The 27,751-nt window shown below is 42.1% G+C and overlaps 3 protein-coding genes across 5 annotated transcripts in view; 2 read left to right on the top strand and 1 right to left on the bottom strand.

Annotated features, from left to right (window-relative positions):
* MED12L (mediator complex subunit 12L) overlaps positions 1 to 27,751 on the bottom strand; it is a 154,228-nt gene that overhangs the window by 87,305 nt on the left and 39,172 nt on the right. The window lies entirely within an intron of this gene.
* P2RY14 (purinergic receptor P2Y14) lies at positions 393 to 17,818 on the top strand. Of its 2 annotated transcripts, none has more exons than XM_064457802.1 (3): positions 393 to 522; positions 13,721 to 13,811; positions 15,299 to 17,818. In XM_064457802.1, exon 3 carries the CDS (start codon positions 15,317 to 15,319, stop codon positions 16,328 to 16,330), a length of 1,014 nt encoding a protein of 337 aa, XP_064313872.1. In that variant the 5' UTR covers positions 393 to 522; positions 13,721 to 13,811; positions 15,299 to 15,316; the 3' UTR covers positions 16,331 to 17,818. The 2 variants fall into 2 exon arrangements, with proteins under 2 accessions (XP_064313872.1, XP_064313871.1); XM_064457801.1 differs by lacking the exon at positions 393 to 522 and adding an exon at positions 6,685 to 7,800.
* GPR171 (G protein-coupled receptor 171) lies at positions 25,865 to 27,343 on the top strand. The gene has a single exon (XM_064457803.1). The coding sequence runs from the start codon at positions 25,865 to 25,867 to the stop codon at positions 26,840 to 26,842; it is 978 nt and encodes a 325-aa protein (XP_064313873.1). The 3' UTR covers positions 26,843 to 27,343.

Below are 27,751 nucleotides of genomic sequence, written 5' to 3'. Positions count from 1 at the left end.
ACAAGTTTTAACCAAGAATGGCATTTAAGACCAAAAAGTACAGCCACGCCATTAGGCAGTCCTACAATGACATAATTTCAAAATATAAAGTATGAAAAAGCCATTTCCAATGTTGCTCACCCTTGTATTATGTTACCTTCCAGCATATTGCTATTTTTAAAACAATGGCTATGAAGTTTGAACTGTCTGCTGCATCATGAGACCTGCACAACTTTTCAGAAAGAAACCACATCACATCCACACATTTTAGCACTTCAGCTGGTATTCAAGATGACTTTGCCTGCTTAGAATTGACTTCCTTTTTCTCTATACACTGCCTACTTGTGATCTTCAGAGAGGAAGACCAGTGACACATCACTTCTGGTCCCCTGGCAAATGGTGTTCTGCTTCTATCGCTCAAAAACTGTGTGGCGGCCAGAGTGCGCTGCAGCTTCTCTACACAGGACCAGCACCAAAACCCACTGCTGGCACAGCCCTCCATCCTGATCCACAGGAGAGAAGCAGCTGCTCCCAGCATAGCAGGTATGTTGTTGCCTAGGATCAGCTAAACGGGAAAGAGCATTCTCTTAAGTTGGGCTTATATCTGCACTGTGTGTTGCTTTATATGAAAATTCTACCCCCAACTGAAGCCTTGGTAACTATTTCCATTATAAGCCATTTTTAAGGCATACATATTAGCACTGGCTTGTTCACAGGGGCTTACATGTTTCATTTTGTGCCTTCCTCTTTCCTGCTGAAGAAGATAACAAGCTTTGCAAAAAAAATATATATGTAAACAAGATCCTGGATATCTCAGGGCAATAAAACATCCTGGTTCCAAGCACAGCCTGGAGCTCTGCATGTCTATAAACCTGTGAGTGCTTTACAGTGATAGCACCACCAGAGCAGGCACCACTCTGCCTTTTTATTATTTTATTCCTAAGCAATGAGTCCTGACCACCATAAAAACAGATTTCTGAGTTAATTAATACATTGGTTTGAGTTAGGTCAACAATTTTATGTTTCTATCAGAATATGATCAAGTTTTAAATAATCAAGAGACTAGATTTTGGACAAAAAGAGGGTTTGAGCCTATTAAACACGTATGTCTGTTTTACAACTACATCTATATAAAACTACTCAGACACATATCCTTTTGATACACTCCACTTCCCATAGTCTGCTAGAATTACACAGTGGAAACTCTCTGTTCAAATTAAGTAACAAGCTTGATAATGTGTGAAAATACTTTGTTTAGTTTGTATTGTTTCAAGTACAATGATAGCCATTAGAAAAAAAACTAGTTCTAAAAACATCAAGTTTAAGTGGGTATAACTCTGAAAAGTCATGGGGCTAGGAACAGCGGCTAGGGATTAATAGAAAGCCTGCCCATGCCGAGAACAGGCGTGCGATGTTCCTTGGAGCATCGAGCTCTGGTCTTCACCATGTTACTAAAAAGCCAATCAGCAAACCTGGACCCCCATTAATGCAACCAGTAGAAATCAACTGCATCATCAATCTGCTTACATTGAGTTACTCAGTATAAATGATTTATATAATAATCTAGAGTAGTCATAAATACGGTGCTAGTATTGTTTTCTTCAGAGAAATGAAGTCAGTACAAAACTACAGTTTGTTAAACATTCACTCACCCAACATCAACCCCAGACATGCTAACTTCCAGAACTCCATTACGCAAAGTTGAAAAATAAGGACAGGCAGCAGTAATTTGCAATGCACATGTTGTTCAATGTATCTTTACACTCAGCTGAGAAGTAACAGCCAGCCCTGCCATATGTACATTGCACAAGACAGCTTTCTTTTAATGTTATCGGGGTTGACAAGAACAAGATGCTTCACTTTGTTTCAAAGCATTCTCTGGTTTTTCAGGGCGGGGGGGGGGATTGGAGCACAGCCACAGGGGCAGGGATGGGAAAGGACAGCCAAACAACTATGATCCAAACTAAGTGATCTATCTACTTTACAACATCAAAGCCCCATTTCTAGGCTGCACAAGAGCAAGTCATGATCTGATATGAGACCCCACCCAGGAGAGGAACCGAGTGTTAGAAAGCACTGACAACCCCTTTTATGCAAGGTGGAATTTTTCAAGTCAGGCTCTCAATTCAAATTGAGCCTTTTAAATAGGGAATAATAAAGATGTAATCAAAACCCAAACATGCAAAAAGCATGCATTCAAAACTCTCCTACAATTTGCCTCACATTGGAGATCAATTCCAGCTCCCTGCTTCAGCTCTGCCTGCCCTGGCGTCACTGTGTACTATTGCCACACACTGTCCACATGCTTTCATTAAGAGCCAAAAGTATCTAAAACACAAGTTCTGTCCCACTGACAAATGAGCACCTCATGACTGATGACAACATTCATAACTGGAGATGACAACTGCCTAAGACTTACTGCTTTATTACACCCAGAACTGGCAGTTCCCTTTTACAGCTTTGCAGTCCCAGAGCCTGGTCTTGATATGACTGCCAGGGTTTCATGTGTACGTACGCTCCTACCTGTCACAAAGCCAGAGACTAACAGTCTACCACGCCTAAAAATCAGGTTTCTTCATGAAGAAACACCTTTCTCGGAAGAGTAAGATGCACTGCCACAGCACTGGTCGTTTCAATTCCATGCAGACTCAGAGGCTTACAGGATCAGTTAATTAGCATGTGAGGGCAGATGGCGGGGAAGATGATGCTGCACTGCTGAGATGATTGCCAGATGTGACATTTCCAGGAAACCTCCGGTTAGCAAAGAAAATTAAAGCGTAAACCTAACAGGCAAATCCCCTGATGGCACAAGATATTTAATGCACAAAAATTCTGTGCCAACAGATAATTTCATGGACTTTCCAATTGAGATGCTGCAGAGCACAGAGTCTGGGTCTGCGGATTTTATTACTCTAAAAAAGGAAACGTGCAGGCAAAACATGGAGGAAGTTTACTGTTCTTATTTAAAATAAAAGGACAACAGAATCCCATGACTGAAAGTTTCCGTAGCCGTTTCCATCAAAAAGGAAAGACAATATACAACTCAAATGTGTCTGTTTCCTAATGGTCACTTGGTATTACCCTGAGGAGTGCTGATTCACCAATGGCATCCCAGAGAAAACAGATCTTCTCTCCTTCGTACTTAGATGAAGACGTAAGTGTGATGCATTTCTCCCTCTAACCAGAGCAGCGAGACTGCAGCAGACAACCAATCCCGGCATGGGACCAGGCAGAGGAAAAGGGAAGCTCCTGCTCTGCAGGACCAGGGAGCTCACCTGTGGTGGGACAGGACAGTCGGGTCTGAGCCCTGCCTTCCCTTATGCAGGGGTACTGCAAGGTCAGTGTAAGCACTCCAGATCACTTGCCTGTGCTAACACCCACCTTAGTTAGCTAGGAGAGGTATACTTTATAAGTCTAAAAATAACCAATTACTGAGTCACTCAGGGATGGAGGCCTATGATTGGACTGTAAGTGAGCTAACCAGCCCAAGAAGGAACATTGTGCTTCAGAAGAACATAAAAAAGAAACTGCTCTGCGCTGTAGAGAGCTAGATCTAGCTCAAACTTCTGTACACATGAGCAGAGCATGGCCCTGCGTATCTACACCTCCTGGCATGGACTGAGCACACCTGCAGTAAGCCTGAGACGCTCTAATGCTGGTAATGCAGGTAATGCAATTCTTCTGGCAGGAGTCCCACTTCCACACCACATTACTACCTTCAGGTCCAACATGGTGCACAGTTACCTCTGCTGCTGACGGAAAGCACATAGGTGGTTTTGGGCCATTTTGGGGAAACTGGAAAATAAAAAATTTAGCAGTAGAAATAATGTACTAAACAACAGTGCTTCCTCCCCGCTTTGCCTATGAAATGAAAGGCCCCTGCAGCATAACAGCAGCAGCAGGCACTGCCACAGCGTAACACCTTTGACCCCTTTGCAACACGTCTGTTGCAATAACAGACTTGGAGTCTCCCTTGGAAACCCTGATGTCTGCTTTGTAACCACCTCCTCAGCTTCTTTTCAAGCAGAAACAGAGGGCAGAAGCCCTTCTTCTGTTACTGCAGTTCACAGGAGACTGAGGAAAGCAGCCTGTGTGTTGGTACCGGGCTGGAGGGCGTGGAGAAGAAAGCAGAAAAAAGCTACCTATTCTGTGTCGGTAATTAAAGCTGAAACAAACCTGGAGAAGCTGGATACCAGCCTGGGCTGTGCTCTGGACTTCACTGCCAGTTTGCTTTGAGGTGTTCAGTCTTCAACAAGAATCTTCATTTTGTTATGTGGCATTTTACCAGAGACCAGTCCTTCAGTGACAAGTTTGCCCTATTAGCCTGTAGAAAAGACTATTTCTGTCGCACAAAGATTGACAGTCTGATGAAAACTGTTGGCTACAGGCTCAAATCCTGATTTTCTGATTAACCAGCAAAAAACGTTATTCAGATCTCTGCTTAAATACTCAGTCGCTTGAAACAATGGGAATAAATTTTGAGTAAGCTATTTTCTCTCTGCTCAAATTTTCCCTTTTGCTAGGTCTTTGAACAATGGCCTCCTTCAAAAGAAAGTCTGGGGTGCTGCACATAAAGTGAGAACTGCCCTCAGGAGGGAGAGATCTAATTGAAGGGAGAGATTTAGTTGAAGTTGGTGCACAATTCTGCTTTGCCAAGACATTCTTCTTATCCTTCATTTTATGTTTCTCTTTCAAACTCACTTGTCTTGGCATACTGTACTTTTCTTCCTCTTCTGCAAGGATTTCATCTGGACACAAACAGAACATTGCTAATTTTAATTTTAGGCTTAGACGAGGAAGCTATGGGAAAAAAGTTTGTTGTCAGTCACAGTCTGAAAGCTGACCTTGATCCCAGAAGGGATACTGAGGCTTCTGCTGCTGGTTCTGGCAAGAGGAAAAACAAACAAACAAACAAAAAAAACAACCAAAGGAAGGGTGGGGTTTTTTTTAGAATGAATTACAAACTCTGTCTCAGAGGGCCAGAGGTTTTTAAAGCACTTGTGATCAGCCAAAGTCTTATCTGACCCACTCCTCTCATCCTTGCTTCAGCAAATGACAATAGGGTGGATGGAAAGAGGTGGAAAGTTTGGCTGACTGGGTCCCTTCTGGAGAGCCTTGTGCATTGTCCTGCCTGATCCTTCCCCAGCTGCAGAAGGTCAGCCAGAGGAGTGGCAAATGAGGCAGGTTTGCCCTTGGACAAGCCTCCTCGCTCCACAGTCTAACCCAGACCAGCCAGCCCCAACAGAGCTTCCCAGGCAAAAGGCCTCAGGGCTTGAAGTGGCCAGGAGATGCACCGACACTTGCAGCCCTCAACACTGGCTTCTGGCAGCGGAGTCTCTCACGGAGATGGTGGCACCCGCAGCCCAGCGGGGGCAGAGTGGGATGCCCACCTGAGTGCAGGCTGGGAACAGCAGCACTTCCCCCTTCAGAGTCATGCTCCTGTTGCACAGCCGACAGCCTGCACAAAGCCCAGGTCCACTGCCACAAGACTGCAGACCAGCTGTAACGAAGAAATAGCTTGTGCTCCCACCAACTCAAGTACCACAGTGTGAAACTGGGCTCCCAGCTCACAGGCATGACTCCTCTCTAGCTGATTTCCACATTCAGAATGAGAATGGAAACAGAATCTGTATTTTCCCAAAACATGCTTCAGTTAAAATAATACCCCATGACAAACAGGAGAAGGAACAGGCTTTTCTGGAGCCCCCTGCCCTGACTGAAACCCTCACTGACACATTGAGCCTCGGTAAAGGAACACGTCCCAGAAACAGTAGTTCAACGGCCCCCTGCAATCGCCGCAATCCCAGTCTGGCAAAGTGTTCAAAGCAACATGGTGCAAGCCTGCAGCACCGGGTGCTGGAGCAGAGCAGGAAGATGGTATCCATCGAGCATCTCCCAGGAGAGAGAGGAAAGTGCCCAAGCAGGGTGTAGGTGCACGAGGATGCTGGACGTGCACACGCGTGTGCACACACAAGCAGGGGAACAGCTGGCACTGGGAACGAAGCAGGGCAGGTCACACTGGGCAGGTGTGCTGGCAGTGTTACGCTCAAGAGACGGGTGCAGGGCAGGGGGAAAAGAGTAAAGGGACATGCAAGTGCTCCTCTAAGCCTTCCCAGGACACTGAGTGATCGTCTCTCATGAGGAGGGTTAAAACTTGCAACCTCTGGCACACACAGTCTTCCTCAGCTACAAGTTTAACTTTCTCTTCTCCCAAGGCATGTGAAGAGCTATGAGTCTTCAGGACAGACAGATTTCCTGGGACAGATGTAGTGCAATGGAGCCCGCAGAAGCAGTGCCAGCAACGCAAGCTGTTATCAGCAGGATCCCTGCAAGAGCTGCTGGGATCAAGGAGACATGCTGCAGCTCAAGGAGACTGCCCGAAAAAGAAGGAGTCCAGTGCCAGGAAGCTCAGAGGGGACCAGAGCGTGGCCCTGCCTCTGACACCCAAGGAAGTAACTGAAACCAAACTTTGACATCACAGCACCCGCCTACCAGACCCAAAGAGCTCAGGTTCAAATTCTCAGACAGGCTGAACGCTCGCACTGCTGCAGAAATGGAATATAAGGCAGGTTAAAAACTGTCACTGAAATGAACATCCAAACTCATCACCCAAAAGCAATGAATAACTGACCATTACAGCTTTGATCTAGGAGTTTCAGAAAAAAGAGAGGGGGCCAAGAGTACTCACAACACTGTAAAGACAATTTTGGCTCTGAAGATACCCCCTTATTTCACTGAGAAAGGTTCAGTGAAATCTGGGGGAAGGATGGGACAACACACTCAGGTTAGCCCACCCCAGCTCTGAGTAAAGGATGTGTACGCAGCAGCAATGCGTTAGCAGAAGGTACATTAATTTGTCCATGCCTTTGGGCCCTCTTCTTGTAAGGTGATAAACACTCAGAGAAGGAAAGTCCATGAGGGAATTGTGTATTTAACGGAGGGTTTGGGTTACACACTGTAAAGCAGAGCTCAAGTCAGGTACTAAATGTTTTTTAACACTAATGTAGGCAACTTATATATTTCACTTTTTAAAAAATAAACATATAACCCTCAATTTCTGTCCCCAAACCTCAGATCTCTCTCAGAATACACTACGTTCCCAGATTCATAGAAAAGATATTAGCTGCTCTATTGCCATACATTCCACTAATTTTGTGCTTGATTTCAAAGTGTCCCAGTAAATGTATGGGAAGAACAGGAAGGGAGGAAGACAGACAGGTGATTAAGGTTAAAAGGAAAGGAAAGATAAAGCAAAAAAGAAGAAAAAAAAAAAAGCCATACACCAAAGATTCATCACTTATCCCAAGAATACATCTCTCAGCCTTTGAGCACACCCTGAGCAACCACAACGTAATCCCATGTGCTCCAGTTCAGAACACTCCCATTAACAAAAGCACAAGCTATCAGAGTAGTAAGCGTTACAGAAAAGGTCGCAGCTAGTCCTGGGAACAGTTGAAGAAAAGAAAACACCAGCCCTTTAACTTAAGAGTGCTTACTGCTTTGCCAACTGCACAAATGTGTCTTTCCTGAAACCAGTTCAACACTGATCTTTGTGGAAGTACGTATAAGTACACAAAAATAGCACTGACCATCTGCAGCACTTGAGATCTCTATCACATTTAGCCAAGTGGTAAGGCACGACTCACCAGCTCTTCAACTTTCTGCTTGCGGAGATACAACTCACTCCGAACCACTATCACTATCAAAACAGATAATGAAGATAATACTGCAAAGCATTTCTTTAAAGAACTAAAGCCTATCCGGCTGCGAAGGAGCAGGCAATGGGTAAAGCAGGGCAGACAGAAGACTGCGCTCCAGCCAGTAAGTAACAGAATCTGCTACAGCTTACACAGTTTTTATGGTGTTTTATATTTTAAGGCAGTTGTAAAGGGCTTATTCTGTAAATCTGTTTCATAGCTGATGAGGGACCACATGTGCAATTTTATACTTATTTCCAGGTGAAAGATTCTGCCTTTTCATTACATGTTTCTATACATTACCAAGGCTCTCAATCATTCTCTTTTACTTTTTAAATAACTTCCACTAGGTGTTTTTTTAAATTACAAATAAGGTGAAAAGGAAATAATCCACACCTTATGCAAGCCACAAACAAATTAATTAGAACACAAATGAGCAGTCATAACTGTAAATAAATACAGAAAACTAAGGCAGACAAACTGCCGCATCTATTAGCCTGAGACATGGAACAGCCTCTAGCTATGCCACCAACTACTGCTCATCTACAGGTAAGGATTGCTCTGTATTGTGTATCTTAGAAAAAGATATTTTTCTTAAGCAACTACTTTTTGTTTCAATTTATGACTGGGGAAACAGAATTATATAAAACTCATAGTTTAAAACATCAGAAAATAGAATTAAAAATCAAATACATAAATGAGAAATGTTACTACTAAAATAGAATATTAAAGGGAACAACTTCTTTATTTGAGCCACATTTTACTACCTCTAAATACCCAGCTTTAGGATAATAAACCTACTAATTATGAAAATATTATATTAACATAGTCATACTAGGACAATTAAAACTTTTATAGGACAATTGCTTCTAAAAGCTGGTCTGTTTAATCCTCTATTATCAAATCATAAACTGACCTTTCCTAATATTCTGGTCCTAACTGTTTCCTCTTAGATCCACTACTCCATAACTCACATACCATAACTGAAGGGAGATACGAAGGATCTCGGCAGGGAGTTTTTGAGACTTGATTAAAAAAATGGAATATGTGGGTTAGATCTGAAAATGATCCTGCATGTAAGCAGGTCACAGCATTACCCAGTTTCAGTGTGAATATCAGGGTTTATACAGATACTTCACAGGCTCTAATCTTTTAATGCTAAACGGTTCTGATTTTAGAATAATTTAGATGCTTGCCTAAAAATCATAAATGAAAATAGAATGAAAAATATAACTTATCAGGATATTCAGGCTGTTAAATTTCAGATTTCAAAACTAGCATAGGGACTCCTGAACAATAAGAAGAAATGAAACAATTACTGGTGGGTTTTGCAAGACAGAAATAAAATTCTACCTTTGAGGTGTCCTTACGCTGCAACCAAATGAGCTTACCCCGCCTTTCAAAGAACTTAGCTACCACCGCTCTTTATACCTGTTGGCTCTCCTCGGTCATTTTGTCCTTCAGAACAGAAGAAATTAATCATACATGCCAAGCAAACATCACATATGATCTAATTGACTGTAATAACTTTGGTCAGGAAGATCTGTTATGAAATGCTGCCAATGCCAAACGCTGTGTGCACTAACTGGTGCCATTTTACATGGCACACTTTCTCCTACCAAGTTAACAGCCATAAATATTTTACTTAAGCTTTGTTTGTGAACCCTGCAGAAGCAATGCGTGGGAGGGCGACACGCTAAGCGTGTGGCTCTTGGCACAGCCGGACCACCCTGCAGCCGAGCAGAGGCGAGTCCAGCTGGAAGGCATGGGGCTGATGGGGCTCTGCACCTCCCCACGCCCCCTCACTCACCTAATTCACCTGCACCCCACCTCCTGCCAGGGCAGTGCAGTACACTGCATTGCTTTTATTTAACCTGGGGATAAAAATGTCTATTTTCCTCATCACTGGATTACCTGAAAAATGTCAGCTTACAACATTTTTTTCTTTTTTTAAACGGTGAGCAGATGGGGAGGAGAGGAAGGAAGGAGGGGAGCAAGCGGAACAAAACTTTAGTACTCAGATCTGCACTGGTTTTAGAAACAGATGTTTTGTTTCCAACTGGAAATGAGAATTCATTCACAATCATAAAAAAGTCAAGATTTTCTGGTACTGTGTACTTCTGAAAGGTGTTAATGGGACTCCTCTCAGCCCAATCACTGGCAGGAAATGTTTGTAATGCACTCAACTTACAAGCCTGGGAATTGTTTTTGCAAATATAAGGAATGAGAAACACAGGTACAATCATTAATTCATAAGGATTTATGAATATTGTATGTGTTATAAAAAGGTCAAATCTTCACACACATTCTCCCCCAAAGAATTATACAACTAACCAAAGGAACATAGGCAGCCAGGGGCAAATATAGTCCCAACAAAGAGATGTCACAAAAGATGTCACAGCTTTATTCCATGTTTTTTGTTAAAATAACATTTTAAAGGTTAGATGATATAGCCAATTTCTTCCAAGCTGAGCTAGTCAACTACTCCCTTCAATTAAGAGATGAGGAAGAAAAGACAATCCAGGCTAGGACATGCTGCTGCCCAGTGCAAAGCAAAGGGCTGCAGATGGATGCAACGGTGGTCAGGGGCTGCCACCCCCACTAGGATGGGGTCTCTGCCTACCAGGTCATTCGAAGGGCTGCAGTCCCTGCACAGGCATTAGTGATGGTAAGTGGGGACACCAGCAGTAGGGGCGACCACGTAGGCCTTGGGGAGGAGATGCACACAGGAGGAAAAAGACGGTACACAAGGCCCGAGAGCACCATCAGGACTGGCGTGCAATCTCAGGAAAGCCCCAAAGGACATCATTCTGAGTTGGAAAAGGTCTGAGTCATCCCATGTTCGGGAAGTCAGGAGCTTGTAAATAAAGTATCAATGCATGAAAAAATGCCTCCCTCCATCACCAACAGCTACCTCCTCACCAGAATATCTTGAAGTTCGCATTTTTGGATCAAAAGTGAGAAGTACTGTTAAGATGTAAAGAGTTGTTTACACTTCTGTTCTTCCCCTTACTAACTGTAGCTGCAAACAGGACATACCTGCAGAGTCACCAAGGCTCGCCTGGGTCAGTGGGAGCCACTGCTACTCACAGGGATGCAGCAAAAGTGACCTTCATGGGACACATGGCCTTTCTCAGCCACTTTCACAGGGGATTCTACTCTGACCAGCACCCCAATGAGCAGCCCAGGTAGAAACTCAGGAGGCTCAGAGAGTCCTCTGTCTTCTCACACCAGATGTGAATGGTCTTGAAAGCAAGAACTGGAAGGCAAAGCAGCAAGGAACTGACACCCCTAGAAATTACTGGCACACCTACTGACCCCCCTTTTCTGTGAGCCACACCAGGGGAAGCGTGCACTGAGCACCACCACATACAACGCTATCCCACAGTTACTCGCTTGCAGTTACTTGTGACAGGAATGCCATTTTATTTTTTCTGTCATCCTAATTTGACTAGTCATCCCATTTTCCTCCACTACATTCTATGTGTCTATGACAAACAAGAACTACCACCCAATATGCCATTTTAAAGGGCTGAAATAGTATGTAGTATATTTTGCATACTTTTATTCTTTTAAGTATTAAAATCCAGGTGTTGCCTTATGACAAATATTATGATAAGAACAGAAAAATAATGAAATCTTAGTCTCTTGGCAAACTTGCAAGAAGTCAAATGTACCAACATATCTCCACGTTCATTGCAAAAAATGCCTTCCAAAGGAGACCAGCAATTACGACCACAGACCCTGAACGTCTCCACCTACCCCACAAGCTGCCAGGTGAGGCACCTTTGTGGAGATGCGGAAAGGGAGCAGACCAGCCCTGAGCATGCACCAGCTGAAAACACCCAGGCGACTGGAGGAGATGGCCTTCCCTTGGACAGGAAGGGCTGCCTGCCCCAGGACTGCCTGCCCCTGCCAGCTCTGACCCCCAGAATGCCCCTCCAGAATGCCCAGCTGAGCACCTTTAGAGAGCAACCCGGAGAACAGAGAGACAGGATCCCACCACATGCGAATCACAGCTAGCAGGCCCTGCTTTTATTTCCCTCCGCTGGTTCAGCTCGTAATGAACAAGTAACCATGTTCCACCCTTTTAAGCCCCACAAGGAGACACACAGCAACGTGCCCTGATGGTTTCCAGCCAGCGGCTGCCCACACGCTCTGCTCAGAGCAGGAGCTCCAGAGAGCAGGGCGGGCAGCTTGCACTGCAGTGGCCAGGGACACACGTCCGAACTGCGGGCTGCTTTCCAACTGGATTACACCAGCGTGGCCAGGACTGAAAGTTCAAACTACTACCAACACTCCTACTGCATTAGAAAGAATATCTTTAAAAAAAAAAAAAGCACAACTCGGCACAATTCGCAATTGCTGTGTTTTGTGTATCGCGTTTCCTCTTTCTCTAGATTTCGCATTACATCAGTGATAACATTTGGCATGATCTTATTCCCTGATAAACTCTATTTTGCAGTTCAAAAATTATTTCTGGGGACAGTGACCACTGTCCACAATTCCAGATCCAGTAACTACATTGCATATTTATTTCTCAAGCAGCTGCATTCATTTCCATAAATAGCTAAAATGCGCACTCAGTACTACAGAACCTTTGTTATAGTCAGGATGAAAAACCCAAACTTGTAAATACTATTCTTATGTCCAGTAAAGCAGCCATGTACTTTGAAATTTGACAGCCAAGTTACAGAAGAAAAAGTGCCTTAATGATATTGGATGGGTTACAAACGATAGCAAAGGAGTTTGAATACAGAAGGAACTAAGCATTTTTAATTATTTATGCAACTTCCCTTTTGTGTATATTGCCAAGACAACGTGATTTGCAAACTCAGAGAGTCCAAAACTTTTATATATGTTACCAAATCAATCTTGTTAATTTGGTGAATCAAGTTTGCTGGTTTTGCACAACTATTTGATACTATTTGCATAGAATAAATATACTTTATGCTGGACCAAACATTTGAACATGAAATGCTGCTCAAATATGAAAAGGCTATTCTCACATAAAATCACAAATTGCTGTGTGCTAATACAAACCCCCCAACACCTGTCAGCAAATAGCAGTGGTTACACAGCAGCAAAATAACCAGCAATTTTTTAAGAATTGGGGAAAAGAAAAAAAAAATAAAAAAGAATCCTTAAGCTTAGCCATCACCTCAAGTAGCATTTGGACAAAAAGGTTCTCAACTGACCTACCAATTAACATCAAATGAAGAGTATTCACAGTTTCCAGATGAACCCCAACATGGAATGAGGGGTGAACATCTATGTTGATATCACTTGGTGGAGCCACTGCAAGTTCTCATGTTCTCACAAGAGAAGAGGATGTTCTCATTATGAAGGTTTAAGGACAGCTTGAACAAGAATGCAACCAGAACAAGCATGAAAGGGCAGCTCCTCTATAATGTGGAAATGTGCCTTCTGCCAGCTACATGCTACCCACCTCTGCAATCCACAAATCGGCAGAGGAGTGCAACCATCGTGGTCGCTGTGGTTATGAGGATCCAGAAGCACCAAGCAGCTGCAGGAAGGCCGCTCTGCTAGACTGATTCTTTACCAGAGCACAGGAGTTAGACCTCATATACCACATCACCATAACTCCTACAGGATCCACACTGGGACCCATAATGGATGGAGGGAACAGGCTAGCAAGGTGACAGTATTTGCTCTCAATGCTGAATTATTCAGGGCAGAAGGGACAAGGCCTTTTGGAAAGAGCTGAGTATGTGACTAGGAGACAAAAAGAGTAGACAAAATTCATCATGAACACAAATGATGTGATGCATGGCAGGGTGGACACAAAAGCCTCTAGCTTTACCCATGCAGTGATGGGCTCCAGGTTGAGCATGACTGCTCTGTGACTCTGTCCCTAACCAATTTTGAAGTCCTGCTGAAAGATCTGAAGGCTTGTCTGCAGTACTGATCATTAGACAGTCTAAACAGGTGTTGCACTGTGGGAGCCCCTCAACACCACAGAATTACACTGTCCCATGTTATGATACAAAAATCTAACAATTGTATTTTCCTGTCTCACATAGGTCTCCCAGCAAAAGAAGAGGCCCTGTGCCTGAGAATGGAAGGTGCTCTAGACCCTTAACAAAAAGCACCACAGCAGTCGAATCACAAAAGGTAAGGACAAGCCATTGATATTGAAAATTTACAGAGTCTAGCTTGGACTTTGGCAGTGGGAAGAGAACAGTTTTCAAATACAGTTGTTACCATCTTAAATAAAAATGCCAGTCGTTATCGGTGCTTTCCAGTCATCTGAGCGGTTGGTTAAATGATACAGAGGGAAAAGTGGATATCCATCTAGTTTTAGCAGCATCACCCCAAACCTCCTAATCCTAACACACCTATTCACATGGTAGTTATAACACCCGCTGCTCTCCACACCATTTTTTTCCTTTAAAACCCCAACCAAACAAAAACAAATGCCTTGATGACTAGAGCTTAAACATAAAGATAGGATGGCAGGTCTTCTTACAGGAGAACTACCAAGAAGAGATTAACTGCAGGCTTTGGGTGTGAACACAGGGAACACCTGCTCCATTGCCCCACCTATCCATGCAAGAGCCAGAACAGCACCTATGCTGGTCAGCTTTTTACAGAAAACAATATACCAAAGGAGACAATTTTACTTATTTAAAAGAAAATTTCCATTTCTAGTCATTGCAAGGTTGCATTCAGGTTCCAATCTGCTACATGGAAGCACCAGCTACCAACTCTGAATTGCGGCAATAAGAAAAGTCTTTATTTTCCAAAAGACTGGGTGGGTTTTTTCCGCCAGCTCCATGGCACATGTTTTTCTGTTGCCTAGGTTTTCATTTGCCAAATAGGGCAGCACTGGATCTATCTTTGTTCTGCTCTCCCTACAGAGGATAATCCACACCCATAAACATTTTGTCAAAGAAAAGCAGACAGCAGATGTGATTTTTTTCTTCTTGGAGATCCTCTAAAATTTAAGTCTAAATTACTTGAGAGGACAGCTCTAGCTTATACATTATGCTAACACAGACACACTCCTGTGTGTCGTGTTACTGAAAGTAAAAGTTTAAAGCAAACTGTGCTAGCTGCACATAAGGCTTTCTTTCAAGAGAACATTAGAAAATATTGGTATACACAAAATATTGCCACGCCTGAATAACAGAAGAGTGTTTTCTATGCCTGTATACAAAACAAAACACTTGTACAGGAATATTCATATCCCTCACATGCTTCCTGGTAAACCAGTGCTAAAAATACATACTGGACCTTAGGGGTTAATGAGATGCATTTAGAGTCACAAAATCACTGTGGCTTGGTCCCCCTTCTAGTTCCCAGCACGTAGGCTTACACCCGCAGAAAAGGGGCAGCACAGGGCCTGAAGACAATGGGTTAAAGTCAAACAGAAAAGCAAAATATCCTCTGTTCAAAGCAGAAGTATGCCCTTGAACATCATCAAAAAGTGAGATGGCACCACTTGCAAAATTCTTACTACACATCCCTGCTGGAAATGATAATGTGATTTCTGAGAAGTATGCCAAGTTTATTTTGAAGTAACAGTAGAAATATTATAGTAAGTAATGGAAAGCATAGCACTATTTTATCTTACTGAGATAATCTTTCTTTGCTTCTAGGAACAAAGATACTGTAAGATGTTCAACTCCAGTACAAACTCCTCAGGAAACAACTGCAGTCACAGCACAGTAATAACTAAGATAGTCATTCCCCTGGTCTACTGTTTCATTTTTATAGTAGGACTCTTGCTGAACGGTGTGGCAGCATGGATCTTTCTATATGTTTCTAGCAACAAGAGTTTTATTGTCTATCTCAAAAACATCGTTGTTGCTGATCTCCTAATGAGCTTGACATTTCCTTTCAAAATTCTTGCCGATTCTGAAATTGCACCTCCACAGCTCAACACGTTTGTGTGCAGATACTCTGCTGTTGTTTTCTATACAAACATGTATATCGGGATAACATTTTTTGGCCTTATAAGTTTTGACAGATACTACAAAATTGTAAAGCCTTTATTTACTTCCTTTGTTCACACGGTTAACTACAGTAAGGTGGTCTCTGTAATCATATGGTTATTGTTAATGCTTATATCATTTCCAAATATGATTTTAACGAATGAAATCACTAAAGAAAATTCTTCCAAAAAATGTATAGTTCTTAAAAGTGAGCTTGGCAGACAGTGGCACAAGGCGTCAAGTTATATTTCCATAGGGATATTCTGGGTTGTTTTTATTCTGCTAATAATTTTTTACACTTCTATATCAAAAAAAATATATAGCTCCTATAAAAAATTCAGAAGGAACTCAGATGTGGCCAAGAGAAAAACCAGCCGTAATATATTCAGTATAATGTTTGTATTTGTCATTTGCTTTGTACCCTATCACCTCTGCAGAATACCATACACTATGAGTCAAACTAGCTCACAATTCAACTGCCAGTCATCAAAAATGCTGTTCTATGCAAAGGAGTTTACGCTTCTACTGTCTGCTGCAAATGTGTGCCTTGATCCCATTATTTATTTTTTCCTCTGCCTACCCTTTAAAGAAAAGCTGTATCAAAAACTGCATCTCAAGCTGAAAACTTCAAGTGACGTTGAAATTTCTAGATCCAGAAGATCAAATACACTTCGGGAAAGTATAAACATAGTGTAGGTCCAGGTCTGTAAAGAAATGCACGTTTCGGAAAGTCATTAAAGAATTCAAGTCTCAAAGAAACTGAACAGATAAAACCAGCAATAAAACAGGTTTCAGCATCAAATACCAAGTGGTGTTTCTCTGTATGAAAACATTACTGCATGTCGCCAATATATTTACTCTATGCTATTCCCGCTGATGCTACGATTACGTTATGGTGTGATATGACCTATCTGGATCTCAAAAAAGGAGAGAAGAATAACTGCAATAACGCATTCTGGAGCTCCAGGCCATGGTTCTCTGAATGGATTATCCAACAGACCAAATGATCAAACTGATTTGCCATTGTTTCTCAGGAAGCCAGGCATGACACACATGATGGTCAACAAACTAGCCTGAAGGGCCTGGGAACAACTGATAGCTCCACCTCGGCTGGAGCAGACCCCTCAGAAGCAATACAATGATGTTCAGCACCAGCCTTTCTGACTTGGCCTCCACCAGCCCATAAAAGAGGACTGAGATCCTGAGGGGAAGCTCTCTCATGTATTTACCAGCCCACAAAGCAAAGCACTGAAGGCAGTATGCAGCTTAAGGAAGGACTCCATTCCAACAACTGGGGGGAAAAAATAATAATTAAAAAAATGCAGATCAAATCCTCAAAGATCTGCATATAGCCTGAAAAAGCCTTGGTAATATTTTTTTACATATATATATATATATATGATTTCTTAAGGGAAACATTCTATAAAATTAAGAATTAAACACAATTATTTGTTAGCCTTAGACACCAAATGTCAGAATACATCTATAAAATGTGATGCTTAATATAAACAAGTGTTTAAAGAGAATCCTTCTAGAAACTAAATGGCACAGTTACACTGTACCATATTCCTCAGGACTTTTCAAAAATAACATGGCGTATGCCAAAAATGTTCACACCTAACTGACAGATTTTAGTAACTCCCTTTCTGTTGTTGCAGAAGGAGGTAAGGACAGTCAAGGAGCCATTTAAAAACACACACATGTGGCTGTCCAGTTGTCTAGAAACTCTGGTGTATATTTAACTACAGAAAGAATGATTTGTTGTTTTTCCTATGCTTTTGGCACAATGATAAAACATTTCTCTCTGTACAAAGGTAATAGCTGAAAGCCACCAACCTTCTATATATAAATATAATCTCTTTTTAACTGTTTTTCACTGCAGCCTTTTTTTTTTTTTTTTTGATTGATTGATGTTATCATTGCACAAGGAAAACACATTTGTGCAAAAAATACCCACAAAAGCTTTCAGGCAATGGCTCTGGAAGCTGAATGCTTTAAATTTTACTTAACAAAGAAGATACAGGAACAGAAATAACATGTGCTTCACCATTCTGCCACTGTGTCTCATTTTAGTCCTACCAGATAATCTCTCAGGGTGAAAGATTTTTAAATATATGGTCTTTGATCCTTCTCCAAGCCTGTGGGTAACTTATTTTGGTCTGACCTACAGTAAGAGTAAATATAATCCTGTGTGATGGTAGAATAAACTAAGGGACCAGACAGCTCTTTAAACTGCCTGCTGAGTTTAAACACACCTTTGTGGAACATATTTACCTGCATGCATTTCCTGCTTACCTGAAGAGAGGTCCCACCCCAAACCCACAAATAAGCCAGAACCCAACACCTGGGGAAACCTGGATGTTCATTTGACAGCAGGGGCTGGCGGGGACCCTCAGCCTGAACCAGTTCTTAGGGACTACAGGAGAAAGTTGCGTTTTTGTGTGTCCTTTAAAGAAAATACATAAAAGATTATGTATATGGTTCTTTCAGAGCTCCCTGACTCTTGTCAAACTGATACTTTGCAGGCTTTTCCCTCCAAGCAAGGGAAATAGTCTGCAGAGGAAGGGAATCTGTTGCTTTGTGGGAGATCTTTTGTCATTTATGGCAAAAACATTTAGTTCCTTACATGGCATGGCTTGGTATTTGCCTACGTAAATCAAAATAATTGCAGCTGTGAAAGCACAGTGGCATACAGAAATGGAAACACTTCCACAATATATATGTGTATAACTTTTTAATTACTTTGCAAGCCTTAAAAAAAATACTTACAGTGTGAAATTGTCTCCTTGCTCCACCAGATTACTGATATTGGAACAACAAAAATCTACATGAGGCACCCAGGGGAAAGTATGCTGACCAACACACTTTTGAAAAAGTTTCACTAAATTTCTAGATTTTGGTTCACTTTGAACTGGGATGTAAAGGTATGGGGCCAAATTTTTTTCTGCACTGTGTAAGTTAATTCTTTCACACCTTTCCCAGTGTTTCACACCTCGGATAAACCTAGCCAGCTCCTCAGACACCCAGAAGTCTCACAGTCACACTAAGTACCAGCTCTCACCTTGTCAACCTACCACCTGGTGGAATTCCCCTAAAATTCTTGCAGGGAAAGTTACGGGTAACCCAGAGCTACACAAGATTCCCGTTCAACGGTGACCCAGTCCCCAGCTGCAGCTCATCTTCCTCACTGACTCGTGACCCCCTCCATTGCACTGCAAGAACAAGAAGCTGCGTTTGGGCTGTTTATTCTTTGGACAGCTAGGTTATTCAGCTGGACCTGGAATCTCTTGCAAAGGTGTCGTGCCCCTGGGAAGAGGAAGCACACATCGCAGGCTGCCAAGAGGTATCACACACACACATTTGCACAGAAAAGTTGTCGTGCTCACCCATTTCAGCCTCTCTCCCCCAGGCCTGGTAGGGTTCACAGTCATCCCTTTGTAAAGAGACACTTCTGCTGTTGAGATAGCACCCAGGTAGAGAGGCATAAATCTGATTCAAAAATGCCATAAACACCTCACATTTTAAACTACGCATCACCTCATAAATTTGCCCTAGCTTCTAGCGATACTGCGCAGCTATCCACCCAGAAGCCACCTCATCATTACACTGTACAAATGACAATGCTGCAGTTACAGTGGAATTGGTCATTTATCCTAATATTGTGGTGTAAGGCTCCAAAATAGACCATTTTCTCTGCCACCGATAGAGCATAGCAATTTTTTGGGAAAAGAGCTAAACCTAGCAAATGGAAATCCTTCCTCCAAATACTATTTCAGGAGAAAAAGCTCACCCACAACTGCCTCAACATATAAAAAAATCCTGGTCTCACAGAAATCAGCAATAATACAGTGTTTAACTTTGCAGGATGTAATCTCAAAAAATTATCTCTATTGTAAAAAAAACGAACAACAAAACTCACCAAAGAGGGGACAGATGCCAGATGATCTACCTAACAAGGCCACACAGTCACAACCAGCAGATGTAATGAGGGAGTACCCCTTGTATTTGCTAACTTCAGCAGAGAAGGGACAGGCAGGATGGGCTAGTTTCTCTCTGCCAACACAGAATCACATACTCTCACGTCTCACCCCAATAAATAAGTCTTTTATTATGAGAGAATTTTCATTAGCACCTCTAATAATCATCACTTCAGGGCACTGCCTATCTGTAAAACACTGCTGAAACAATTAAAACTAAATATTGATAATTGATGGAAGGCTACAGGGCAGTATACCTGTAGTATCTAGAGTTCACACAGTGCTGTGTGCCAAGCAGAGGAGATTCCCCCTCCACTCTGACAGGCTCAATGACACAGGCTACGCTGAACACATCTTACCTCCTTACGTGCTGAAATAACTATATGAATCAGTTTTTTCTTCATCAGAAATAGCTGTTTCTGCTCAGAATTCATAACTACCCCGTGCCAAGATCACTCATATTTTTCATTTACAATGCACACGTTACAATGGGATTAAAAAAATGTCATCTCTTAATGAAGGTCATGAAAAGCAGTAAGAGAAAATACTGAGCTTCATAGTTTGTACATGTTTGTACATGAAAAAAAACTTCTTGGCTACATGATTAAAGGATGGCACGTCACCACTCAAAGATTGCTCCTCAAAGATACACCTCAATACCGAAATAGTGACCGTGACAGCCATGCACAGAAAGAGAAAAAACTCTCCCTCAGGACTAATTTGTACCATCTGCTCATTTCTGTGCCTCTGATGGTGATTTTGAATGCTTCTCTCACAATTGAAGATAAGCTGAAAGAAAATCAACTCTTTGCAAGGGTTTTTTGGTGTTTTTTTCCTGTCTACCATCACATAAACGATACAAAATCACGATAAAACCAGGGTTTCCCATCAGTTCTCTATCATACATCAACTGCAGAATTTCCACCCATGCAGATCTGTCTGACTTGTACAGGGACATAAACACACACTGAAGAAATCAAAACTCAAACTGAAAATTAAATCTCAAACCGTCGGTGCCTTTAACAGCACATTTATACAGAGGGAGGCCCGGGAAAGCCACATCCCTCATGCAAGTAATCCACCCCAAAATGTGCTCCAATGCAGCCATGGGAGCCGACTCCTAACATGCCTCTGGAGAGGCACCAGCAGGGCTCTGCCTGTGCCTCCCTCCCACCAGGGCTGCGGGGCTCAACCCCCTCCCACAGGCAGCCCGATCCTGCTCTCCAGCTGCTTCTCACCAAGCCGCAGAGGAAGGGCACAGCAGCAAGGATGCTTCTCCCAGAAGAGCGAAGGTGTCCTGCTCCCCCAGCACCATCCCACACTGCAGGAAGTTTACAGTTACCTTCCCCCACCTAAGCATGGGTGAAATTTCTCCCAGTTTTCTCCCAGTGCACCCAACGCCGAGAAAACTGACAGAGAGAGTCCCTGTGGGCACAACATGCAAATAAGCCTTACTTTTGTAACTGCATAGAAAGTAGGCTCAAAAACCTTATATAAAGGAATCACGTAACTCTATGCTTGACAACCTTCCTGGTTTAAAAGACATGGGGATATGAATGAGATAGATTCAAACATTAGCTTCCTAACAGATTAACAGGTTGTTATATATTTTCCTCATTTAAAGAGAGGAGATCACACAGAGTCTTGAACGTCCATGCCTGGCTAACATTTAATGTTATCCAGGACCGAAGAAAGGAACACAAAATGAAAATGAGGGGCTCAGAGACATCCCCTCACCATGAACTGCACCTGCCTGGCAGCCGCAGAAATAAGGACAAACATACTGTAAATGCACACTCGCATGCAGTCCTGCCTGTGCTACACCGGTACAAAATCAAAGTAAGTTGTCCTTTTAAACTTAACTACACCCCTTATAGTGCATCTTTAATTAACTTTAATCCCAAATAAGTCCCACAGGACCCTTATTTGAGGAACCTTGAGTAAATAACCCCCGAAGCAACCTGCTGAAGGGGGAGGAGAAAACACAGGTGGCATCTCCTGGGGGAATCGTCAGCCAAACTGAGCACTAGCACACCCCTAGAGCACGCTGGGGATCTGACATGATCGTTACACAAAGCGTTCATCCCTAGCGAGCACAGCCCACCCAGGCGGACATCCACTCTCCCACATCCTGGGCAGCGCTGCCCTGCACAGCCCCAACACTCCCCACGCACAATACTGCAATGTAACATTTCACAGCTTCAAAGAGTCAAACCCCAGGTGAGGAGAACCTATGAGGACTCCATGGTACATCCAAACTCACTCCCCATCCATCCAGGCTACTCTCACACCCTTCCCCGTCTCCCAGCTCCTCTGCATCCCCTGTGGGTAACCCAGCCCGCAGCCTTCAGGAGCGAGTCCTAGCTTGCTCTCCTCTGTGAGGCCAGAGTCCTGGGCTCCCCCTTACTGGGGCACTGCTCCCTGCTTGGAGCCAGTGGTGGGTGCTCAGCTCAACTACACCTGCAGTGGAGGGTTCTTGGAAGAAAAAAAAAGGTTAACGCTTACTAATAGCAGAGCTCCAGAAAGCCTCTGGAAACTTTTTCTGGATGTGAAACCTTTCTCCAAATGAATATGCAAAATGTGGAGAGGTATCAGAAGTGATCCTGACACAAGGACCACCCACATAAACCTTTGGTGTGTCTAACTCAAAACACAAGGCTCCTGATGCTCTTTTAAAGGTCATCAGATTTCAGAGTGGGTTTTTTTTTCAAGGTCTAGATGTTATTTTTCCTATCTTTGTTCTCAGAACTGATTTAATCATTTTGGCTTAATTCCCACCCACACCAGCACCCCTTCCCTTCCTTGCACTACCCCCCAATCCCAGCAGTCAGCCTAAGCAGGCATGCATCATGGAAAAATTCAAATCAAAAGTCAAAAATTCAACACAGTTTAAACCACCAAAAATACGGGTTTATGATGAGAAGTGCTCAGCAACTTTAATTACAAAAAAATCTACCCTCTGCATCTGTAATTTATGAACTAAAATGGCCTTTTAAATTAGACATATAGACAGGCGAATAGGATGACAAACCACCACAATAAAAACAGAATTATGACTCAGTAGACTCGCATTCTCATGTTTCTTCTCCTCCCGAAACACTTCTGTAGGAAGTGTAGACCATTTTTAGTAAAGGCTTAACTAACCATCACCTTGTCTTTTTAGATCTGGAAAAGTTTTCTGAGCTGTAAACTGACTCTAGAGAAAAGGGGAGACACAAATATGCACACGCAGAGGAAAAACTGACTGAATGCCACATTCAAGTTTTTAAAAACAACAAAAAAGGCAAATACAAGTATGGGAAGATCAGTTTTGCATGATGAGCATAACACCATAAAACTAGTCCATGTTTGCTCAAAACCGAACATAGGATCATTCCAGATTATGAAGTTTTGCAAACATTTCGACAAATACGGTCTGAACTTTAAGCTTATGACTAAACTTAAAACCAGACATTCTTAATTCATTTCTTCACAAAGCTCTGGTATGTGATTTGTAAATTACTGTGGATCCTCAGCTACAACTAAGTCCTAACTTAGGGGTTTCGGTATCCTTGTCAGTATCTCAGCCCCCTAACCTGGTGTTAGACATTTTCTCCTGGGGTCAAAAAAACCCCCCAACTTAATTATAAACATTTTCCCTATATTCCTCATGTGTCATTTTTATTTTTAATAGTGCTTGGCAAATGTCCAAAGGTTTAGAATTTTAATTGCTGTCAGTAGAATCCCTACGTGCCTTTAAATCTGCAAATTAAGTTGCAATGCTAGAGGAAAAAAAAAAAAGGAATTTCATGCAGGAATATTATAACGAATGAGGGCCAACTACATTGCAAAACCCTGATTCCAGATAGATTTTAAACATAAGACAAATGGGGGGGAGGGGTAGTTTCAGATTTTTAAAAACAAAAGCAACGAAACAGCCATTGACATCACCAACCTACAGCCCCAGGTCAAGAACATGGGACTAACCTGATGAAGTTTTAGGAAGTGCATGAAAAAGTCTGCACAGTGGGACTGGCCAAACCATACGTGTCTCATGATCCTTACATACATGAACACATGGTAAACATTTAAACTTAAGTCTTCAGGCTTGAAGTTAGGAGGAGAGTGTGAAAATTGCACTGCCTTCAGCTCCACTAGGTATCAGCAAGTTTACAGCACTGTCCACTACCCCTGTCAGCCCTCAGATGCAGACGGGTCATGCAACTCTGACCATCTTTCCTCCACAAAAGTTGTATTTTGAATTGCAATAATTGTAATAATCCATGCTACTGGCCACATCGACATGGCTAACTCAGCTCTTTTGCAGCCATCTTTCTTCCCATCATTCTCTATTTCATCCTGCACAGCACCGAGCGCCTGAGGAGCAGCTCACTGCCGCGCTATGCGGGGCAGAGCGTGCAGGAGGGCACTGCCCTCAGCGTGCCTTCCGCTCAGCCGCCCGCTCCTGCGCGAGAAAAAAGGAAAAAGAGGTCTCTCTGGGCTGTTCCATGAACACTTACTTTTTTCTGTCACCTCTCTTTTAGGTAACTTCCACGTGGTTTAGTTATTTGAATGCTGGTTTTTAACTGCGTCAATCAGCACATTTAAAAACCACAGACACATTTTAAAAAAACAGCAGACGCAACCAGAGGAAAAGATTAACACGCTATTGGACTGTGAGAGCAGTTGCCGAGAGACATCAGACCTTTGCCGACTAATGCTCAGAAGACCCCGAAGACCACTGAGACAGGTACGTGCTTTTAGTCTTTGTTCCAGCCTATCTAGATCTATGTAAATGTATAGTCTGAAATATTAACTGTGCCAAACGCCTAGAAATTCAGGCTCAAGTATTTAGCAAAACAGCCTTTCCGTTGCCTGTAGTCTGCATTACTTGGCTGCAGTTACGCTGTATCCTTGGAGGCTCCAGTTCCAGCGGTATTTCAGGGCTCAGTTTACCAGGCTGCCTCTTTGCCCTGTGGAGGACGAGTGGGGCTGCGCCATGCCCCAGCGCGGGGAAACTGCCACTGCCTCAGGACCACGGCAGCAAGCCCAGCAGCTCCAAGAGTGCTGCTTGCTCCTCACCTACACTGCACGTACCCAAACTTAATTCAACTCAGTCACATGTTTTCAGGACAATAGAGACCACCTGCAGAAAAACAATTGCAAGAAACAAACTGCTTTCACCCACCCACCCCACCCCACCCCCACCCCAGTTTAAACCACTGGAGTATCTGCAATCATTTTGGTTTACAAACTATGCACATCCGGATACACGTTTTACAGCAGAAAATAAATGTGCAGATGTAGTAGTTCTCTTATATTGTATATTAAAATCAGAACAATATAATGAAATAAAAAGGTGTTGCAATCTGATGCTATTCAAGACATAAATGTATTAGTTTTCATTCCAAGAAATTCTAATGAACGTGGCTCCTTTCCCACAGATAACCTATGCAGCAGTCTGACAGAGTAGCAAAAAACCAAATGAAAAAAAACCCTTGGTCATGGAGTAGTATACTTAGTTACAATAAGACCAAAATTGTCTACTTTTCTTCCCTATAATTTGTAACGAAGCCTAAAATGGAAGCAAGCAAAATTATTTAATAGCTGCTTCTTTCAAAATGTGCTTTTTCTAAAGGCTTCCTAAAAATAGGCAATTAATTTATCATCCGTTCAAGTAGGAAGAGAGAGCAGGTTGCAAAAACTTAGGACTGATTAGAACTATTCACCCATCTGTCTGACACATCTGTGTATTGTTTTGACAGTACATTAACTTCAAAACTCCCAATACATTTTTATAGATCAAGACTGCTACAAATATTAGCCTTTTTTAAGGTATAGTTTCAATTGTTCACAAGTTATGAAGTTTTAGTGTGACCATTATTAACCAGATGTTTCATCTTAAACAGATTCAAATCTTTTTCTCTGGTGTTTTGATTGGTTGGAGAAGGGGGTTGAATCACACACTCGATCAGAAAGACGACTCTAGTGGAGAAGTTTCTCAGAAGTCTATATGCTTTCAGGAACTAATCCTAATACATTTCCAAACTTTTCCAACATGAGATCAAAACCCTCTTGAATATCTGTGAAGCAGCATGAAAAGACAGAGAAATATTTCTTCCCAATTGCATTTTTTCCCCAAAATTAATCAAACAAAATTCTCAGAGAATAACTACTGTTGCTCAGAAGTTGATGTCATTGACGCCATCTTGGTTCTTTTTGTAGGTTCTTGATATCTCCTCGTAGCAAAACCAACTTGCACAAGAAGTTTACAATGACAAGCAATGTTTCACAATGCCACATCAGAGAAGATATGGAACCTTTTACCTATTTTTACTACTTGATTTTTCTCATGGGATTTATTGGAAGTTGTTTTGCACTATGGGCATTCACACAAAAAGATCAGAAACAGAAATGTATGAGCATCTACTTAATTAATCTCTTAACAGCGGATTTTTTGTTGACTTTGGCATTGCCAGTAAAGATTATTGTTGACCTAGGAGTTGCGTCCTGGGAACTCAGAATATTCCACTGTCAAGTTACAGCCTGTTTCATCTACCTGAACATGTATTTATCAATTATATTTTTGGGATTTGTAAGCATGGATCGTTGCCTTCAGCTAACACACAGTTCTAAGGTCTACCGCATTCAAGGGCCTGGATTTGCCAAGATGTTGTCTGCAGTTGTATGGACAATGGTTCTCCTTATAACAGTGCCTAACATGGCTATTCCAATAAAAACCATTGAAGAAAGACCTGGTGCAGGATGCATTGATTTCAAAACAAAATTTGGAAGAGACTGGCACGTGTTTACTAACTTCATATGCACAGCAATATTCCTGAATTTTTCAGCTGTGATACTGATTTCCAATTTCCTTGTTGTTAGACAACTCTACCGACACAAATACAGCGAGAGTTATGCAAATGTGAAGAAAACCCTCATCAACATACTGCTCATTACTGCAGGCTACCTGCTGTGTTTTGTTCCATACCACATTGTTCGTATTCCCTACACTTTGAGCCAAACCGATACCATAACCAGCTGCTCTGTGAAACAAGCTCTCTTTAAAGCTAAAGAATTGACCTTGCTGTTTGCAGTATCAAACCTCTGTTTTGACCCTATTCTGTATTACCATCTTTCCAAATCATTCAGAATGAAATTTACCGAGACTTTTGCAGCGCCCAAAGCAGCAGAGGTTTTCACAGGCGAAGTGGTACGACACAGAAATGAAGAGCAGGTGCAAAACTACTGATTCTAAAATACATCAGAAGTGTGGGCAAATCCGCAGTATAAACAGCCGTTGAGCAACTGCAAGCACGGCTGTCATGGTCAACAACACTTCTGCTGAATCATAAGCCTAAGCAGAGGGAAAAGTGTTGCAAAATACCTATCACTCTGTTATAAGTTCACAGAGTAGGTCTGAAATAGCAGAATGTTTGATAAAGCCCTTCAGAAATAGTTCAATGTACCAGCGATGACCTACCAGGGATCAGCAACACTTAAGAATACGACGTGTTCAGACAGACTCAAACATACCTTATAATTATTTATGGTAAACACCGGAATCCACCTTTTCTAAGTTAAATATTGCATACTTACTATATTAAATGACTTGGTGCAATCAAGTGAAGATATTATTTAATAGCAGTTCTTCAGCTGCAAAGCTTTCACATATACAATTAACCAAAAAGCATTTTAGAGGGTATTATTTACTCCAGAATGATTTTAAGCTGCACTGATTAAAATTATTGTATCTGCTTACATCACACCTGCAGTTTTTATAAATAAATTTCTCGTTCTTGCTAAGTTCCATTGCCTTTCCTTCCTGCTGCTTCAATGAATATGAAAAAAGCTAAACACGTTATTACAGAAAATTCAAAAAAATTTAAAATTAAGATAAAGTATAAATATCCAGTGTGCTCTCTTTGCTTCCTTTTTAAATAAAAATCTGTAACACAGCAACTAAGTTTATTAATATTCTAATTTACAATCACCTCCAAAAACAATGCATATGTAGAATAATCAATACTCAAAATTTAAAAAAAAAATAATCAATTTCCATAGGCAAAACCCAGCTACCTGGATTAGCTCCATCTGTAAACCAGAAATATTTCAGAAACAAAACCAAATCAAATCAACTTTTCTGTAATCCTTAAAATGG

Source organism: Phalacrocorax carbo, chromosome 7 (genome assembly GCF_963921805.1).
Source record: "Phalacrocorax carbo chromosome 7, bPhaCar2.1, whole genome shotgun sequence".
In the NCBI taxonomy this organism is placed as follows: Eukaryota; Metazoa; Chordata; class Aves; order Suliformes; family Phalacrocoracidae; genus Phalacrocorax; species Phalacrocorax carbo.
This window is presented reverse-complemented; position numbering and strand designations above follow the sequence as displayed.